The 21445-nt window shown below is 43.8% G+C and overlaps 1 protein-coding gene across 2 annotated transcripts in view; it reads left to right on the forward strand.

The window, feature by feature from the left end:
- SYTL3 (synaptotagmin like 3) overlaps positions 1 to 21445 on the forward strand; it is a 100126-nt gene that overhangs the window by 36653 nt on the left and 42028 nt on the right. For both annotated transcript variants that reach the window (XM_070796455.1, XM_019967649.2), the window contains exon 4: positions 153 to 217. In XM_070796455.1, the coding sequence (XP_070652556.1) occupies positions 153 to 217 (65 nt within the window). The remainder of the gene's footprint in view (positions 1 to 152; positions 218 to 21445) is intronic.

Raw genomic sequence — 21445 nt, forward strand, 5'->3', positions numbered from 1 at the left:
GAAATCTGTATAGTTAGGGGTCTGGGCCGGAAATCTGAACTCTGAGCTCTTTTGCTAGACTAATATTTTGATATTATCTCCCTGCTTGGTATGAGTCAAATACAGCACCACCCACATCACTCTCTGAGGCTTCCTTTCTGCTTGTTTTCCAGAAATGTGAAAATAAAAACTGGAGACTGGTTCTTTGAGGAACGAGCCAAGAAATTTCCAACGGAAGGTAAATGCTCTTAAAATGTTTGCTGAAGTGAAATATATTCCTAGTTTAAAAATATTTAGTGGTAAGACTTTTGAACATGAAAAACTTAAAAAGGTGTGATATATTGGCTTCTGTCTGGTCCTCCTGTTCCTTTTGTCTGAATGTTCCTGTCTTTGGCCCTCAGTTCAAGTGGCCACCACCTTTGCTTCTGGGGCTTCCCTCTGGGCCCACACTTACCCAGCTCTAACCCCGCTAGAACCTGCCTGTTCTCTGTGAAGTTGCCCTGACCTCTGCCCTGGGAGTAATGTCTCCTTCCTCCCAAACACTGGCTTGGGCATCTCTCCCATAACTGTTAAAAGTGCCCCGTATTATATCATCATTGATGCCCTTCTTTCTCTCCATCAGCAGACACTCTGCCTTAAAAATCCTGTTAGCTCCTTACAGCCCCAAACCTTGTTTATGATAATTGATCAAAATGATGGAATGAATCACTGAAGACCACAGTGAGAGAACTGTGTTAGAATTTAACAGATTCTGGTGACTCTGATGTGAGCACATGTGATTATCTGCATCGAGTGTGTGTTTGGTCTCCGCACCCCAGATGTTTTTAAAAGCACTAGCCAAGTTGGTGTCATTAGTAGCTGGGCGTCAAGGCCTTGGAGAGAACAGGACATGCTTTGGTTACAGAAGTGTCACATGAGAGGATGCGGGCTGGGCAGATGAGAGGATAACTTATCAGGCAGAGGTGTATTTACACGTGGTCAGAATAAAGCACAGAGCTGTGCCCCCCACCTGGGCGTGGAGGCGATGATCTCAGGTGGCCCCGGCCTGTGGAGGCTTGGAGCTGGTTTTCCGTTCCTGACCAGAGACCGAAGTTAGGCTGCAGCAATGAGAGCCCCAGATCCCAGCCGCTAGACCCCCAGGGGCCAGTGACCAGGCCCTGGCCCATCAGCTCTGTAGAGATGTATTTCCACAGAGAGAGAAAGCAGCGAAGCAAGTAAAGTGTCTGAAAGGAGGAGAAAGGGTACGTGTGGACACACACACGTGGACTCTGAGTTGTGCCCTCGTGGTAGTTTGAATCACTTGAAAGATTGAAGGCAGGAGGAGAAGGGGGCGACACACGATGAGCTGGTTGGATGGCACCACGGACTCCATGGACGTGAGTTTGAGCAAGCTCTGGGAAGTATTGAAAGACAGGGAAGCCCGAGGTGCTGCAGTCCAAGGGGTCACACAGAGTCAGACATGACTGAGCGACTGAACAACAGAACATGTGGGCGTTTCTTCCAGGGTTCCTTTGGCCAGTTGTCCTGCTTGCCTGGTTCTGAGTCAGGTTTTGGTTTATCTCAGGGTCCTCCCGTGTGTGCGCACACCTCTTAGCCAAGACGAGTCTAGCGAAGAGGCCTCTGGGTAGTTGATCTCACTTACCATAGGTGACACCCCCTCCCTTTTTGACCTCCAAGGAGCCTTTCTGCAAGTGTGTAGTCAGGAAGGTCTCCTGGACTCCGAGAATGAGGAACATGTGATCTTTTATCTCCTACCTGGGCAGCAAGATTCAGTTCTTCTCTCGCTCCTCATCTTGGGAGCGTCTGTCCACACGAGACGAACTCTGGCTGTTCAGCCAGGGGCCCATCTGCCTCCTGTCTCAGTGACACGGGTGTCACCCTCCTCTGTGACGTGTGACCATGAGGAGTGCACACAGGGAGCCTGGGCTGACCTAGAGGGGGTGGGGTGGCCGCAGACACTGTGGGTGGTCGGGAGGAGACAGTCACAATCTGAGGTGGAGAAATAAGCTGTTTAGCCTTAGCTAAAGCGCATGCATGTTGACACATAAAGGGAGTCATTCATCTAGAGTGCTAATGCTCCACTTTTATTTTAATAAAAGCACCTTGAACTGAGGTTTAGTTGGCGGCAAATTCTCCCCTGAATTACGTTCCTGACTCTGCTTATTGAAGAAAAAGTGACATTTCTGCCGAATTTATTAGAAATCTGGAGGGATGTGCAACACTGATGGGATTGTTCAAGCCGGGGAAAAAAAAAGTAGCAAGTGTGTATGATTTTTATCTAGACCTGTGTTTCTCCATCCGTTTTTCATTAGTGTCCTCTTTCCAGCCTACAAACAGCCTTATCAATACTGTTTCCCAAATATTACCCATTCATGAAAGTTTAATAGCACAGATATGTTGCATAGCTATGTATGCATGGAAAGTTCATCTTTGTGTATGGAAACCTTTTGGAGCAGACCACAAACTCTTGCGATATCTAAGATTTTTTTTCATCCTCCAAGCAGTGTTGCTCCTTGAGGGCCATCAGCCTGTGTCTACCCAGTACACCGTCTAAGCAAGCATGGCCACGTGGAGTCTTCTTGTTTATTGCTTTGTTCCTTGAAAATATTTTTTGGTTGGAAGGTGTAGGGGCTTCTTCAGGTGGTATGTAAGTTCTCATTTTTTTTCACTCCTAGTCCTAGTTCATAAATAATAAGTCTTTAGGGAGTGAAGTTTCTGTTATTTCTCAAAACCAATTCAGTGAAGACATCCTGGAATTTTTTTTAGTATGTTGTTGGCAGTTCTGGTATCATTATTTCAGGTAGGGAAGTTGATTTGCAGGCCAGACCATGTGTGTGCGTGTGTGTGTGTGCATATCTGTGTGTGTGCATATGTGTGTGTGTGTGCATGCGCATGTTGCTACCTCATCTTTTCAGCATTCTTCCTTTAAGTGAGGAGAAGTAGGTCAATCCACCGGGATAACCTAAGACCTAAAAGGGGGAAGAGGAAAGAAGTTATACCAACTTCCTGGGTTTCTCTCCCTTGTCCAGCAACTTTTCCACCAGAATGAAACCATCAGTAAGAAAAAAAAATTAGAATAATGCAAGTCAGCCTAGGCATGAATCGTCCTTTCCAATTTGTGTCATTTTCATTTTCCCCAAAGTAGGATGCAAAAGAGAAAGCGAATCCTTCCTTCTCTGCAATGCGTCCTCAGTGCTGAGATGCCTCGTCTTCCTGTGGCCCAGTTTTAGTTGAGTTGGGCTCAGAAGGTGTGGAGAGAGGAAGAGACGTGCTGCGTGGGGGGTGGGGGGTCATGAGGAAGACCGTGCGCCTGACCACAGGTGGGCGGGAGGAGATGGGTTGGCAAGGGGGCTGCTGCAGGGTTATCCAGACAGGCAGGAATTCCAGCTCACCTGTCTGTGCCCCCAAAAGAAACTTAGCTGAGTTGGGGCGCTCCATCAGATGAGTGCCAGGTAGGAAAACAGAGGCCACGCGCTGATTTGAAGAGACGGAGTTGAGGGACTTGGTTAGAGAGGTGTTATTGGAGGGCCTGGAAAAGCAAAAAGAGACCGTGAGGGAGCCACAGAGATGTGGCTGCGGGGAGCAGACACGGCCAGGCCGCCTGCCGCGTGGATCTGATGGAGACAGGGTGAGGCCCCTCCTTCTCGAGCCCTCTCTGGGTGCTGTGCTTAGTCGCTCAGTCGTGTCCAAGTGTCTGCGACCCCACGGACTGGAGCCCACCAGGCTCCTCTGTCCATGGGATTCTCCAGGTAAGAACACTGGAGTGGGTGCCATGCCCTCCTCCAAGGGACCTTCCCAACCCAGGGATCAAACCCATGTCTCCTGCATGGCAGGTGGATTTTTGCCATCTGAGCCACCAGGGAACCCAAGAATACTAGAGTGGTAGCCTATCCCTTCTCCAGGGGATCTTCCCGACCCAGGAATCTTTACCTGGCAGATTCTTTACCCACTGAAATACCAGAGAAGCCCTCCCTCTCCCTGCTGGGCCCTACTAGGGAATCTAAGCTCCTGATGTGTTTGAGAAACAGTGGTTCTGCATATTACCTAGTGTGTTTGTTGTAACAGTGTGAACTCAGCTCTCTCCAACCTTCAAAATCCTAAGTGGAAGCTAGGAAAACAAGAGGGTGGCTTAAACCTCGAAAGGGGATGAGACGGCTCAAACCGGTGCCTCTTTCTAGGCATTAATTATCTATTACTGGATAAAAAATTGCTCCCAAACTTAGTGGGTTAAAACAATCTTATCAGTCGCATGATTTCTGTCTTCAGCTGAAGGCTTGCCTGGGGCTGGAGGATCAGCTTTCTGGGGGCTCACACGCTTACCTGGCCAGTTAGTGCTGCTGGTGGTGAGCGGTGGGGTTCCTTCACCCCGGACACCTCCAGTAGGCTCCTGAGGGTCCCCCCACACAGCAGCTGGCTTCCCATGGGGCAAGGGACGCAAGACAGGCCAAAGCAGAGCTCTGCATTGCGTTTTCATATTTAAAAAATGTTGTGATGAAATATTAAGCATTTTAGCCATGTTTAGCTATACAGTTCAGTGGTATTAAGTACATGCATTTGTTTGGCTACCATCACTACCATCCTTCTCCAGAATTTATCATCCCACGGTCTCCCCTCTCAAAGCCCCTCATAACATCTACTCTATTTCCTATTTTCTGTCTCCATCAATACATGGCCGAGGGTCAGAAGTCACGCCCTGACACTTCTTCTGTGTCCTATAGGTCAGCTTTTTTCAGGGCAGAAGGGACTACGTAAGGGTGTGACTCAGGAGGCAAGACTCACGGGGCCCTTCAGGAGGCTGGCTACCACAATTCTGACATTTCTCCCACCCCAGCGTCTGGAATCCTCCTCCTGCCTTTTGTTCTCACTTCCAAGGCCGCAGATCCTAGCTCATCCCCATGCCTCCACCTGCTTCCCCCATCCTCCACTCTGTGAAGAAGGAGATATCTTTTCTCTTTTAAAAGTGGTATTTTCTGGTTATAGAAGTAACACCAGTTCATGGCAGAATATTTGGGAAACGCAGAACAGTATGCCAAAGGCAAGAATAAGTCCACTGAGGGTCAATACTACTGTTAATTACACGCACGCGCACATTCTCGTGGCCCCCTTTCTGGGTAACCCTGTACATGTGGGGGCACACACAGACTAAGCAGTTTTTCTAATGTGTTAATGATCAGACTATATATATAGGCTTTTGTCTTTTAAAATTCAACTTGGCATAAACCTGTCCTTATGCTCTTATGAGACTTCTTCCAACGTACACCGATGACTGCGTAAAATACATCAAATGAACGTACCACCATTTATCAGCTTGTTCCCTCTCGTCTGCGAATGTATCACTGCAGTCAAATTGCCGTGTTACAGATGACTCTGCAGTGAATATCCTATACAAGCATCCTGGCATCGGTGTTCATTAGATTCTTAGAAGGAGAATGACTGGTCAGAAGTGTGAACACTTGAGATGCCTGATGTGTTTTGCCAGATTCCACTCTGGGAAACGCATGTGCATTCACGTGACCCCGGCATGTTCAGGCCCAGGAACGGCCCCCTCGTCACCCTCTGGCCCCCGTTATATCATCCCATCTCTCGAACATGATTCCAAGTTACCTTTGTGATTTTGTTCTGAATGTGAACTTAATATGCATTCATTTAAAAGATTAAACAACGAAGGAAAACATAGCCATGTTCAAAATACCTCACCCTGACAACTGTTTACCTTTAGTGCATATCATTTCTGTTCTTTGAATATACGTATCCATGGTTGAGTGTGTACGTATAACTGTAACTATATGTACACATTTAAAAGAGCATTTAGACTAAACCATAAGGAACTGATGCTCTTGGGTTAAAAATAAAAAAATTGAGTAGAGGCAGTTTCATGTGAGTAGAAGTAATATGTTTGTCTCTCTCGGAATGTGGCAGTATTTATTTAACCAAATCGCTGTTGTTATAAAGTTAGGGAATTTCTAGTTTTGCTGTTACAATTTTGGGGGTTTGTAATCTTATTAAAATATTTTAAATAATATAAAAAATAATAAAAGTGCAGTGAACATGCTTGTAGATAAATCTTTGGCATGTCTCTGAGTATTTCTAGAAGCAGAAGGACAAGATGAAAGGCTGGGAACATTGCCTTCAGAAAGGGTGTACCCGTCTCACAGGACGAATTGTCCTTAAAAACAAACAGCAGCTTTGTCGCTTGTAAAACCACATTGGTAGTCCAAAGTAGTCGCTTGCTGTTTTCTTTGAATTCTAGTAATGACTAATGGGGTTGAATATTTTCTACCTTTTTGACCTTTTGTAGGTGTTCTTCATGTTAAGCGTACTTGCCCTCTATGGTCATGTTAATTGCATATGTATCTTTATGTTTTCTGACATACAGACTTTTTTTCCCTTGTCGATCATCAGATCTGCCTTTTCCTGTGTAATTTCTTTTATGCTCCAAGAGCGCTTCTTCCCCGTGCCATTTGTTACATACCCATCCATATTTACTTTCTTCTAACTTTATGGATTATTTGCATTCAACTGTTAATGCATCAGGAAGCCAGCTCTAATGTAATTCTCCCAAACATCAGTTTTGTCTGTACAATCTACCCCACCGTCAGTCTCCTTCCCATGGGCTAGTAACCCAGGGCCATTGAGTCACACAGCTCTGGGTGCTGCTCACCTCGTACCCCAGCCGGAGCCCCGGGGGGTTGACCATGTGGATGTCACACCCAGGCTTTGAATCCTTTGAGGGCAGGAGCGATGAGCAAATGAAGCAAGGACCGAGCTGTTTGGAGGTGAAGGAGCTGCTGTACGCAGTACTGTCTGTTACCAGTGGTGGCACTGAGTAGGCGGCTAAGAGTGAAAACTTAGAGTTCTTTTCCTTGTTGGCATTCAGAAACCCACAGCTACCTTTAACGTCAATTGGAGTAATTCCAGGAATCATTATCCCCTCTGTCACCCCATTTCCTTCTCAGACGCTTTACTCACCTCTCTTAATGGCCACTGTTGGATATGTCCCACTTAAGATAAACGTTCCCCAGATTTCCTGGAGAACAGACAAGGTGTAAGTAATAACCCAATAAAGAGTAATAAGTATTAAGTGTGGCAGTTTGTGCTAATTTTCCAACCATTACAAAGATTTAAAAACAAAAAATTTCAGCCGCCATTCTCCATTTTGCAGGGAGAGGATATGAAAAGTATTTTAAATATCTTGTTTTCCCTAAAGTTTTTTTCCTGATTATAGACTGGCTTTTTTTCTCCAAGATTTTGTAAGTTGATATAGTTGTGTTGTCTTAAAATAATTCCTTAAATGCCACAGTCACAGTTCGTCTGTGGTGTATCAGAACGATCAAAACGCACAGACGTTCAAGGACAGTCTTTAGGCAGCTGCCTGTGGTTCTGGGATTGTTACCTCCCGCTCCACCCTCAGTCACTGGGCAGCCTCTGTGCAGAGGGCTTTAATGTGGCTTCCAAGGCCCCTGCTCCAGGGTCAGCGAAGCGCTATTTCATATTAAATTCAAAGTTCCTGATTCGGTGGGATCAAGTGAGGCCCAAGAGTATATACAGACATCTCTAGATAACTGCGAGGGTTTTGGTCCCTCGGTCCCTTGGTCCCTTGGGTACCAAGAACTGAGGATGCTCACATCCCTAATGTGCAATGCTGTAACATTTGCATGTAACCTATACAGATGTTCCCATACACTTATAAGGAATCTAAAGACGATTTAAGCACCTAGTGCTATGTAAGTACTATGTAAATAGTCGCCAGTACGTTGCAAATTCAAAAGTTTTGCTTTTTGGAACTTTCTGGAATTTTTGTTTTTTTGAAAATTTTCCACCTAAGGTTGATTGAACACAGATGTGGAACCTGCGGACAAGGGGACCAATATATTTAACAAGTCCCCAAGTAATTCTTCTTACGCACTTTAAAGTTTGAGAGGCAGTGGTGAAGTAGCACATTTAATGAACAATGCTGATGGAACTTTTCTAGACCACTAGTAACGGGAAAACAAACTGAAACTCATCTTTACTTTTTGACATCTGCTAAGTGTGTAAAGACAGCGCCCTCTTCTGGCTCCTTGTTGTACACGCACATGTTTTACTTTTTTCTTTTCAATTTTTTTTTAAACTTTGTTTTATATTGGGGTATTGTGATAGTTTCAGGTGAACAGGGAAGGGACTCAGCCACACATAGAAATGTGTCTATTCTCCCCAAAACCCCTCCTATTCAGGCTTCCGGTTAACAGTGATCAGAGTTACACGTGATATATAGTAAGTAGGTCTGGTGATCCATTTTAAATATAGCAGTGTGCACGTGTTTTTAATTTTTTACAGCCATGACTTGTTACTTGAGCTTAAAATCAGAAAGCGCACGACACTAATACTTTCTAAAACGAATACTTTTCAAGTTTAAAAATGGTCAAATGTGATATATAAACAATATATTGTGGCTTTCACTCTATTGTTGATAATTGGGGAAATCATGTAGGAAGGCTGCACCGATAACAGAGCCTCTGTTAATGGTCTCGGGGATCCACTGTATGACTGACCAGGATTCCCTCATGATTATGAAGGGAAATAATTTTTCACTCCCCTTCTCAGTGGTGAGTGTGATTTAGTTCTTCGTATGACTTTTCAGAGTTTTATTCTTGGATGTGGTCCATCCGATCTGAGGGCCATCATGACAGCATCCGACTTGCTGCGTGGGCCTGAAACACTCAGGCTTGTGAATTAAAGGAAGCGGGTTCCAGTAAACGTGTGCAGACTATCACAAGGCCTGCCCTTGTCACCTCTGTGTTGGCTGGCTCAGTAAAGCCCTTGCCCCACAGTTTAAGAGGATTCTACAAAGGTGATTCCGTCAAGTTTTCTGTAAGTTACAAATTCAGTATCTAGTGCTTACTTTCTTGAGTGTGTCTTTATGAAATTCTGTTTATTTTCAGGTATACAATTTTGCATATGCTTTTGTCTTAAAGAAAATGTGGCATCTTACTCCGGATATTTTCTCCTCCCTACTCTCTTTAGGAGAAAAAGACAAAATCGGTACCCACAAAAGAGTGTGCTGAGATGATTTTCAGAAGTCAATTTCCCTAATTGGATTCCTTGTCACATCCCTGACAGATTTTTGGACTGGTCCCTTTAAACCAGTTAGAACACAAGCTATCAAGTCAGATTATGATTGATGCAGTGACGTAAGAGCTTGGCCTTCAGACATTTTGTTCGCACCCCATGTTTCTAGGTGATAATCTTTCAGGGGGTATGTTCTTGAATTTAGTCATCTTTGATTTCATGATGCCTTTGGCTTTGTCCACAGCAGCACCTCAAAAATTTAATTGTTTACACTGTCCAAGTTTCTTTGAAACTATCAATTCACCCCAGAGAGAGATATATATATATATATATATGTGTATCTCAAATATTCACAAAGAGACTAGAGTTCTCTTGCTGCTTTCTGGGCCCCAGCGATCCTCCCAGGACTGTTGCTGTGCGTCTGTCTGTTCCACATCCTCCATGCTCTGTCCTCCACCTCCTCATAGTGAGATTGTCTACGTAGCCCACATCTTTGGTCCCGAATTATCAAGACCAACTTGCCATCCATCATCACTTTTCCTATTTAAATGAAGACAATGGGAAACCAAGGTGAAATAGTTGAACTGAATATGATTTCTGAATTAAGAATTCATATGAAGGTCATGGCATCTGGTCCCATCACTTCATGGGAAATAGATGGGGAAACAGTGGAAACAGTGTCAGACTTTCTTTTTTTGGGCTCCAAAATCACTGCAGATGGTGACTGCAGCCATGAAATTAAAAGACGCTTACTCCTTGGAAGGAAAGTTATGACCAACCTAGATAGCATATTCAAAAGCAGAGACATTATTTTGCCAACAAAGGTCCGTCTAGTCAAGGCTGTGGTTTTTCCAGTGGTCATGTATGGATGTGAGAGTTGGACTGTGAAGAAGGCTGAACGCCGAAGAATTGATGCTTTTGAACTGTGGTGTTGGAAAAGATTCTTGAGAGTCCCTTGGACTGCAAGGAGATCCAACCAGTCCATTCCGAAGGAGATCAGCCCTGGGATTTCTTTGGAAGGAATGATGCTGAAGCTGAAACTCCAGTACTTTGGCCACCTCATGCGAAGAGTTGACTCATTGGAAAAGACTCTGATGCTGGAGGGATTGGGGGCAGGAAGAGAAGGGGACGACAGAGGATGAGATGGCTGGATGGCATCACTGACTCGATGGACGTGAGTCTGAGTGAACTCCGGGAGTTGGTGATGGACAGGGAGGCCGGGTGTGCTGCGATTCATGGGGTCGCAAAGAGTCGGACATGACTGAGCGACTGAACTGAACTGAACTGAACATGGTACATACATACACAATGGAATATTACCCCGCCATGAAAAAGAACAAAACTGTGTCATTTGTAGAGATGTGGATGGATCTAGAGACTGTCATACACAGTGAAGTAACACAGAGAAAAACAAATATCATATATTAATGCATATATGTGGAATCTGGATAAGTGCTACAGATGAACCTATTCATAGGGCCAGAGTAGAGACAGCAAATGTAGGGGACAAACACGTGGGCGCCAAGGGAGAAAAAGGTGATGGGGTGGGATGAATGGGGATTTAGGGATTGACGTATATACATTACTGTGCATAAAACAGATCACTAATGAGAATCTACTGTATAGCTCAGGGAACTCTACTCAGTGCTCTCTGGTGAACTGAATGGGAAGGAAATTAAAAGAAGAGGGGAGATACACACACACACTTATAGCCGATTAACTTTGCTCTACACTAGAAACACACAACATTGTAAAGTAGCTATACTCCAATAAAAGTTAAATTAAAAAAAAAAGAACTCATATGTTTGCATGTTTAGACCAGACTACTGATTAGGGTAATTTCCAGGGACTATCTTGACAATTGGACATTGAACTATTTATATGAATACATTTTTAAAAGGCCAGACACATATATACTTAAACAATAAATCATTTTAAATTGCAAACTCCTCATTCATTTTTTCATTGTTGTAAAATATGCATAATATAAAATTTACTATTTTAACTAAAGTGTACAGTTCCATCAGTTCAGTCGCTCAGTTGTATCTGACTCTTTGTGACCCCATGGACTGCAGCACGCCAGGCCTCCCTGTCCATCACCAACTCCCAGAGCTTGCTCAAACTCATGTCTATCGAGTCAGTGATGCCATCCAACCATCTCATCCTCTGTCGTCCCCTTCTCCTCCTGCCTTCAATCTTTCCCAGCTTCAGGATCTTTTCCAATGAGTCAGTTCTTTGCATCAGGTGGCCAAAGTATTGGAGCTTCAGCATCAGTCCTTCCAATGAATGTTCAGGATTGATTTCCTTTAGGATGGGCTGGTTGGATCTCCTTGCAGTCCAAGGGACTCTCAAGAGTCTTCTCCAACACCATAGTTCAAAAGCATCAATTCTTTAGCACTCAGCTTTCCTTATGGTCCAACTCTCACATCTGTTCATGAGTACTGGAAAAACCATAGCTTTGACTAGATGGACCTTTGTCGGGAAAGTAATGTCTCTGCTTTTTAATATGCTGTCTAGTTTGGTCATAGCTTTTCTTCCAAGGAGCAAGTCTTTTTTGATTTCATGGCTGAAGTCACCATCTGCAGTGATTTTGGGGCCCAAGAAATTAAAGTCTGTCACTGTTTACAGTGTTTCCCCATCTATTTGCCATGAAGTGATGGGACTGGATGCCATGATCTTAGTTTTTTGAAGGATGAGTTTTAAGCCAGCTTTTTCACTCTCCTCTTTCACTTTCATCAAGAAGCTCTTTAGTTCTTCGCTTTCTGCCATCAGGGTGGTATCATCTGCATATCTGAGGTTATCGATATTTCTCCTGGCAGTCTTCATTCCAGCTTGAGCTTCATCCAGCCTGGCATTTCACATGATGTACTCTGCATGGAAGTTAAATAAGCAGGCTGACAATACACAGCCTTGACGTACTCCTTTCCCAATTTGAAACCAGTTTGTTGTTCCATGCCCGGTTCTAACTGTTGCTTCTTGACCTGTGTACAGATTTCTCTACATACAGATCCGTAGCATTAAGTAAAATTTCATTGTTCTTTAACCATTACCAGCATCCATCTCTAGAACATTTTCCTCTTGCAGAACTGCAGCTCTCTACCCAGTAAGCATCTCCTCTGTCTCTTTTACTCCTCTAACCATCAGCCTTTCTACTTTCTGTTTCTATTATTTTGATTACTCTAAGTATCTCATATAAGTGGAATCATAATATATTTGTTCTTATTTTACTTAGCATGTCTTCAGTGTTTATCCATATTGTAGCATATATCAGAATTTTATTCCTCTGTGAGACTGAATGATATTCCATTGTATATATAGCCCACATTTTGTGTATCCATTCATCTATATGTGGACACTTGGGTTGCTTCTACCTTTGGGCTATTGTGAATAATGCTTCTGTGAACACTGATTTACAAATATCCGTTCAAGTCCCTGCTTTCATTTCTTTTGTATTTACATCCAGAATTGGAGTTGCTAGATCAAGTGGCAATTCTACATTTAATTTTTTTTTCTTTTATTTTTTGAGGAACTGCCATATTGTTTTTCCATAGTGGCTACTCCATTTTCTGTGCCCACTGGGAATGCACAGGAGTTCCAATTTCTCCACATCTATGCCAACACTTGTTTGGTTTTTTTTTTTTTTTTTTTGGTAAGAGTAATAATGGTGTGATGTGGTAGCTCGCTGTTTTTTGTCTTTCAGTCAGCATTTATTGGGTATCTACAAGCCTGACATGTATTCAGTTCCATGTGTGGATTCTTTTTTGATGATTTGATACCTATTTATATAAGTATTTAATATGTATATCTATTTATATACATATAAATGAAATGCTTACCACAGTAAGGTTTGTTAATGCATCCTTCACTTCACATAAGTACCATTTGTTGCTGATGGTATGCTGAGAACGTTAATGCTCTACTCAGAGCAACTTTCAAGCGTACAATGCAGTACTGTTAACCGTAGTCATCATAGTCAGTATACACTAGATCCCCAAACTTACTCGTCTTATAACTGAAACTTGGTGCACTCTGACGAGCCTCTCCCCATTTCCCACCCACCCTAGCCTGCAGCTCCTGGCAGCCACCACTCTGCTTCCTTTCTATGAGTTCAGTGGTTTTCGATTCCACGTTCAGTTGACATCATGTGGTATTTGTCTTTCTCTGACTTGTTTCACTTAGCATAGTGCCATCAGGTCTTTCCATACTGTCGCAAGTAACAGGATTTCCTTTTTATGGCTGAATGACATTTCATTTATATATACCGCATTATCTTTATTTCATTCACCTCGCAGTGGCCACATAGGTCATCTCCGTGTCTTGACTATTGTGAGTAATACTGCAGTGAACATGGGAGTGCCAATGTCTCTCTGAGATGGTAATTTCACCTCTTTTGGAGGTAAACTCAGAACTGGGATTGCTGGATCACTGTAGTTCTACTTTTTAAAGAAATAAACCGAGGAACCTCCGTCCTGTTCTCCTTAGTGGCTATATCACTGTGGCTTTGACTTGCATTTATCTAATGATTAGTGATGTTGACTATCTCTTCATCTGCTTCTTGAGCCATTTCTGTATCTTCTTTGGAGAAATGTACGTTCAAGTCCTTTTGTGGTTCAGTTGCTAAGTTGTGTCTGACTCTGTGACCCCACGGACTGCAGCATGCCAGTCTCCTCTGTCCTCCACTATTTCCCAGAGTTTGCTCAAATTCATGTCCATTGCTCGGAGAAGGCAGTGGCACCCCACTCCAGTACTCTCGCCTGGAAAATCCCATGGGCGGAGGAGCCTGGTAGGCTGCAGTCCATGGGGTCGCTAAGAGTCGGACACGACTGAGAGACTTCACTTTCACTTTCATGCATTGGAGAAGGAAATGGCAACCCACTCCAGTGTTCTTGCCTGGAGAACCCCAGGGATGGGGAGCCTGGTGGGCTGCCGTCTATGGGGTCGCACAGAATTGGACACGACTGAAGCGACGCAGCAGCAGCAGCAGCATGTCCATGGAGTTGCTGATGCATTTGCAGCATGTCCATCTCATCCTCTGCTGCCTCCTCCTCCTTTTGCTTTCAGTATTTCCCAGCATCAGATAAGGGTCTTTTCCAATGAGTTGGCTCTTCACATCAGGTGGCCAAAGTATTGGAACTTCAGCTTCAGCATCAGTCTTTCCAATGAGTGTTCAGGGTGGATTTCCTTTAGGATTAATTGGTTTGATCTCCTTGCAGTCCAAGGGACTCTCAACAGTCTTTTCCAGCATCACAGTTCAAAAGCATCAATCTTAAGTGCTCAGCCTTCTTTATGGTCCAACCCTTTATTTATTTATTTAAATTGGAGGCTAATTACTTTACAACATTGTAGTGGTTTTTGCCAGACATTGACATGAATCAGCCATGCTTGTACATGTGTCCCCCATCCTGAACCCCCTTCCAACATCCCTCCCCATCCCATTCCTCAGGGTTGTCCCAAGTGCACTGGCTTTGAGTGCCCTGTTTAATGCATTGAACTTGAACTGGTGATTTATTTCATATACAGTAATATACATGTTTCAATGATCTTCTTTCAAATCATCCCACCCTCACCTTATCCCACAGAGTCCAAAATTCTGTTTTTATATCTGTGTCACTTTTGCTGCCTCGCATATATGGTCATCATTACCATCTTTCTAAATTCCATATATATGCATTAATATACTGTATTGGTGTTTTTCTTTCTGACTTACTTCACTCTGTATAATAGGCTCCAGTTTTATCCACCTCATTAGAACTGATTCAAATGTATTCTTTTATGGCTGAGTAATACTCCATTGTGTATATGTACCACAGCTTTCTTATCCATTCATCTGCCGAGGACATCTAGGTTGCTTCCATGCCCTGGCTATTATAAACAGTGCTGCAATGAACATTGGGGTACACGTGTCTCTTTCAGTTCTGGTTTCCTTGGTGTGTATGCCCAGCAGTGGGATCTCTGGGTCGTATGGCAGTTCTGTTCCAGTTTTTTAAGGAATCTCCACACTGTTCTCCATAGTGGCTGTACTAGTTTGCACTCCCACCAACAGTGTAAGAGGGTTCCTTTTTCTCCGCACCCTCTCCAGCATTTACTATTTGTAGACTTTTTGGTAGCGGCCACTCTGACAGTCCAGCTTTTATATCCGTACGTGATGGTCCAGCTTTTATATCCATACATGACCACTGAAAAAGCCTTGCTTTGACCATACACTTTATCAGCAAAGTGATGTCTCTTTTTAATATGCTGTCTAGGTTTGTGATAGCTTTCCTCCCAGGGAAGAAGCATCTTTTAATTTCATGGCTACCATCTGCAGTGATTTTGGAGCCCAAGAAAATCAAATCTGTCACTGCTTCCATTGTTTCCCCATCTATTTGCAATGAAGTGATGGGACCAGATGCCATGATCTTAGTTTTCTTGAATGTTTAGTTTCAAGCCAGCTTTTTCACTCTCCTCCTTCATCCTCATCAAGAGGCTCTTTATTCCTCTTCACTTTCTTCCGTTAGAGTGGTATTGTCTGCATATCTGAGGTTGCTGATATTTCTCCCTGCAATCTTCTTTTTCAGTGTACATGTCTTCTTTTTATTAAATATCACCCTGATAATATCACCCTTAACTCACATTAACTTCAAAATTTGATCCTAGAGAGCTGAGTTAGAGATAACTTTATGACTTGTTGATTTAAAAGAAGAATTTGAGAACAAGTAAAAGCTGAAGCACACTTTTAAGTCCATCTGAGCTTAACACTAATAACATTTTAAAAGACAGTATCCAGCACCCATCAAACACCATCACTGACACTAAAGTAGATGTAAGTGAAAGACATAAAGGCCTTTTTGTGGAAAACATGTTTATAACTCTTAACATGCAGGATTATAAAAATTATAAAAATCAAACTACATTTCTCACATTACTATTGCAACCTTTAATGAAATATCATCATTTCTTGAGATTCTCCCCACAGTCTTGATTTCAGCTTGTGATTCACCCAGCCTGGCATTCCACATGATGTCCTCTGTATAGAAGTTAAATATATATCCAGGGTGACAGTACACACCTCAGTGTACTCCTTGCCCAATTTGGAACCAGTCTGTTGTTCCATGTCCAGTTCTAACTGTTGCTTCTTGACCTGCATACAGGTTTCTCAGGAGACAGGTAAAGTGGTCTGGTAGTCCCACCTCTTTCAGAATTTTCCAGTTTGTAGTGATACACAGAGTCAAAGGCTTTAGCGTAGTCAATGAAGCAAAATTAGATGTTCTTCTGGAACTCCCTTGCTTTTTCTATTCTACAACACATGTTGGCAATTTGATCTCTTGTTCCTCTCTGTCTTTTCTAAATCCAGCTTGAACATCTGGAAGTTCAGGGTTCATGTACTGTTGAAGCCTGGCTTGGAGAATTTTAGCATTACTTTACTAGCGTGTGAGAGGAGTATAATCGTGCAGTAGTTTGAACATTCTTTGGCATTGCCTTTCTTTGGGATTGGAATGAAAACTGACCTTTTCCAGGCCTGTGGCCACTGCTGAGTTTTCCAAATTTGCTGGCATATTGAGTGCAGCACTTTAACAGCATCATCTTTCAGGATTTGAATTAGCTCAGCTGGTATTCCATCACCTCCACTAGCTTTGTTTGCAATAATTTCTTCCTAAGGCCCACTTGACTTCAGGTCCTTTGCCTGTATTTGAATTGGGTTGTTTGTTTCCTTAAAAAGGAGAAGAAAGCTAGAAGACTTCTACTTCCTGATTTCAAAACTTCTACAAAGCCACAGTAATCCAAAGAGTGAGGCACCAGCATAAGGACAGTTATGTGGACAATTGGAATAGAATAGAGGCCCCAGAACAGAACTCTTGTGCACGTGGTCAAGTGACGTTTTTAATTGAAGTATAATTGATGTACAGTGTTATACAAGTTACAGGCGTACAGCATAGTAATTCAGTTTTCAAAGGTTATCTCCATTTATAGTCATTTTAAAATATTAGCTATATTTTCTGTGTTGTATAGTCAGGAGATTTTTTTGACAAGGGTGCCAATCTCATTCAATGGGAAAAGGAGAGCCTCTTCAATAAAGAGGAAAACTGGATGTGTCCATGTAACAGAATGAAGTTGGACCCTTACCTAACACCATAAACAAAAGTTAATTCAAAGGATCAAAGACCTAAAAGTAAGAGCTAAAGTGTAAAACACTTAAAAGGAAACATAGAGGGGACTATGACATATATGGGGCTTTGATGGCCTCCCTGATGGCTCAGCTGGTAAAGAATCTGCCCGCAATGCAGGAGACCCCAGTTCGATTCCTAGGTCGGGAAGATACACTGGAAAAGGGAAAGGCTACCCACTCCAGTATTCTTGGGCTTCCCTCGTGGCTTAGCTGGTAAAGAATCTGCCTGTAATACCGGAGACCTGGCTTCAATCCCTGGGTTGGGAAGATCCCCTGGAGGAGGGAAAGGCTACCCATTCCAATATTCTTGCCTGGAGAATTCCATTGACTTGTATGTATAGTCTGTGGGGTCGCAAAGAGTCGGACAAGACAGAGCGACTTTCACTTCGCTTCACAATGATTTTTTAATTTTTTAAAATTTATTTATGGCTGTGTTGGGTCTTCGTTGCTGCTCACAGACTTCTTCTAGCTGCGGGGAGTGGGGCTACTCCGCCTCGTGGTGCCTGGGCGTCTCATTGCCGTGGCTTCTCTTGCTGCGGAGCACAGGCTCTAGAGAGCAGGCTCTGTAGTTGTGGCATATGGACTCGGCTGCCCGGAGACATGTGGCGTCTTCCCGGATCAGGGATTGAACCCATGTCCTGTGCATTGGCAAGGGATTCTTAACCGCTGGACCACCAGGGAAGTCACGATTTCTTTTTGTGATTGAAGTGTGGTTCATTTATAATGTTGTGTTTCGGGTGTACAGCAAAGTGACTCAGTTTCACATACGTGTGTGTGTGTTAGTCGTTCAGTCGTGTCCGACTCTTGCGACCCCATGGACTGTAGCCCGCCAGGCTCCTCAGTCTGTGCGATTTCCCAGGCCAGAATACTGGAGTGGGTTGCCGCTTCCTCCTCCAGGGATCGAACCTGGGCCTCCTGCGTTACCAGCAGATTACTATCTGAGCCACCAGGGACGTCCAGTTTCATATATATGTCTAATTTCATATATATATAACTTCAGATTCTTTCTGTTATAGGTTATCACAGGATACTAAATATAGCTCCATGTGCTGTGTAGTAGGTCCTTGTTTATCTACTTTATATACAGTCATGTGTATCTGTTAATCCCAAGCTCCTACTTTTTCCTTCCTCCCCCTTCCTCTTTGGTAACCATGAGTTTGTTTTCTTTGTCTGTGAATCTGTTTTGTAAATAAGCTCATTTGTAATTGAGGAAAAAAGATTTCACATATAAGTGATAACATATGTTACTTGTCTTTTTCTTTGACTTACTTTGGTTAGTATGATAATCCCTAGGGCTGTCCATGTTGCTGCAAATGGCATTATTTCACTTCATTGTTTCCTTTTATGGTTAAGTAACAGTTGTTGTGGAGAAGGCAATGGAGAAGGCAGTGGCCCCTACTCCAGCACTCTTGCCTGGAAAATCCCATGGATAGAGGAGCCTGGTAGGCTGCAGTCCATGGGGTCGCTAAGAGTCAGACACGACTGAGCGACTTCACTTTCACTTCTCACTTTCATGCATTGGAGAAGGAAATGGCAACCCACTCCAGTGTTCTTGCCTGGAGAATCCCAGGGACGGGGGAGCCTGGTGGGCTGCCGTCTATGGGGTCGCACAGAGTTGGACACGACTGAAGTGACTTAGCAGCAGCAGCAGCAGCAGCAGCAGACATATGGCAACTCACTCCAGTACTCTTGCCTGGAAAATCTCATGGAAAGAGGAGCCTGGTAGGCTGCAGTCCATGGGGTCGCTAAGAGTCAGACACGACTGAGCGACTTCACTTTCACTTCTCACTTTCATGCATTGGAGGAGGAAATGGCAACCCACTCCAGCGTTCTTGCCTGGAGAATCTCAGGGACAGGGGAGCCTGGTGGGCTGCTGTCTATGGGGTCGCACAGAGTTGGACACGACTGAAGTGACTTAGCAGCAGCAGCAGCAGTCCGTTGTATACACACCCCACACCTTCTTTATCCGTTCATCTGCTAATGGATGCTTGGGTTGTTCCCATGTCTTGGCTACTATGAACAGTGCTGCTATGAACACTGGGGTGCATGGATCTTTTTGCATTTGTTTTCTCTAGATATATGCCTGTTTTGTGCTAATACCATGCTGTTTTGATTACTGCAGCTTTGTAGTATAATCTGAAGTCTTGGGAGGACAGTGATTTCTTATATAGGACACCAAAGGCAAAGGCAACCAAAAAAAAAAAAAGATAAACTGGGCTTCATGAAAATGAAAAAGTTCTGTGCATCAAAGGATACCATCAACAGAATAAAAAGGAAAGCCATAAAATGGAAGAAAATATTTGGAAATCACATATCTGATAAAGAATTAATATCTAGAATCTTTAGGACAGAGAACTCTTGAGACCCACATTCAGTTCTTAGAGAAAGTTAAAGGCTGTGGAGAAGCAGTTTATACCTGATTATTCCCTGGTTCACTGCAAACCCAGGCCAGTTATCTTCAACCTTAGGTGTCTCTTTGTGGAAGAGTTACTACCCTGCTCTTGAGGATTATTATTAACATAGAAGCCATTCAGACCTTCTGCTGATAGGATGCAGGGAGCTTAATTAAAGGGGAAAAATTATTTTCTTTCCTGCAGCTAAGCAGAAGAGTAATGTCTAGTGGCAGAAGGACACTACACGTGATCCTCGTTCTGCCCACAGGATTATAAACCTGCTGTTAATTTCCATTCTTCTGGAAGGCTCCGGTGGCAGGTTCACAGCCGTGGCCTGCGTCTCCTTCATCCTAGAATGGTGTCTTGGTCCCAGTGCCACCTAAGCTCAAACATCTCTAAAGAGTGAAACATACCCTCAAAGGCTCTGGAATCCAACTCTGAAACCATTTGTGACAGGATATCATGGTTCTTCACATTCTAAGGGACTTTTAGGTCAAATTTTTGGAAAGATTTTTTTCCACTTTGCATAAGTGAGCCAAAGATTGGTTTAAAACTTTATTGTCTTAGGGACCTTTTCTTGCCTATGAAAAATGAAAGTCCTAAAACACCTTATAATTATCTAACACTGCCCCCTGCCCCAGCCTCTGGTTTTAGTCACCTCTGTCTAGCATTTGGAGCATACTTAACACTCCACTGTGGGCCAGCCCTCAGGACTGTCACATACAGTTGTGCAGGTTGGGCACTGTGCAAGGGGGCCACCTAGATTTGTGTGTTGATTGATTGTCATTATTTTTCTGAAAGGCACAGCAGAATGTGTTATTCTAACAAAATCCATATATTACGACCAACTCCTAGGGCAGACAGAGCATCTTGATGGAGTGTATTTGCATAGTTCCCAGGGAGGCTTTGTGTGAGTAACCCCTACCTGTGCTTTGCTTTGATGCTGGGAAAGACTGAAGGCAGGAGGAGAAGGGGGTGACAGAGGATGCGATGGTTGGATGGCCTCATCAACTCAATGGACATGAGTTTGAGCAAACTCCAGGAGATGGTGAAGGACAGGGAGGCCTGGCGTGCTGCAGTCCATGGGGTCGCAGAGTCAGACACAACTTACTGACTAAATGACAACAACAATGTATAAAATAGATAACTGATGAGAACCTACTGTCTCGCTCAGGGCACTCTACTCAATGCTCTGCAATGACCTAAATGGGAAGAAAATCCAAAAAGAAAGGATACATGTATACATACAGCTGATTCACCTTGCTGTACAGCAGAAACTAACGCAACACTGCAAAGCAACTGTCCTCCAGTAAAGAAAATGTTAAGAATAGGGATAAGGCAGGTGCTTATAAGAAATCCTGTAGAATGGATGCTCACTTTGAACCAGGCTCCATTTTAACACTGGCCAAGCACGCCAGCTGCCCACCAGCCAGCGTCCTGGACCACAGGTCCTGCTGCAGATGCCGTACCCTGCCACCCTGATGCCTTGCTGGGATGACGAGGTCCCTGGGAAAGAGGGCAGAGGGAAGACTCTGGAATGCCCCAGTACAGCTCAGTCAGCCAGCTCCATCACATGGTCATAGGTGGCTGAGGGGCCCCACACCCTGAATCACGGGATTGGCACGGCTTAGTCTTCTTCTAAGACATGATCGTTAACCTCCTCTCCGACAGTGTAAGGCCCCACAGCAGCCCTGCACTATGGAAAAGTCATGGAACCCAGACAGCTGTGGAGTGAACAGAGTCTTCAAGCAGAAGGTGGCCTGACTCGCAGCTTTCCCAGTGAGTCAGCTCTTTGAATTGGGTGGTCAAAGTATTGGATCTTCAGCATCAGTCCTTCCAATGAATATCCGGTTGATTTCCTTTAGGATTGACTGATTTG

Source organism: Bos indicus, chromosome 9 (assembly GCF_029378745.1).
Source record: "Bos indicus isolate NIAB-ARS_2022 breed Sahiwal x Tharparkar chromosome 9, NIAB-ARS_B.indTharparkar_mat_pri_1.0, whole genome shotgun sequence".
Lineage (NCBI taxonomy): Eukaryota > Metazoa > Chordata > Mammalia > Artiodactyla > Bovidae > Bos > Bos indicus.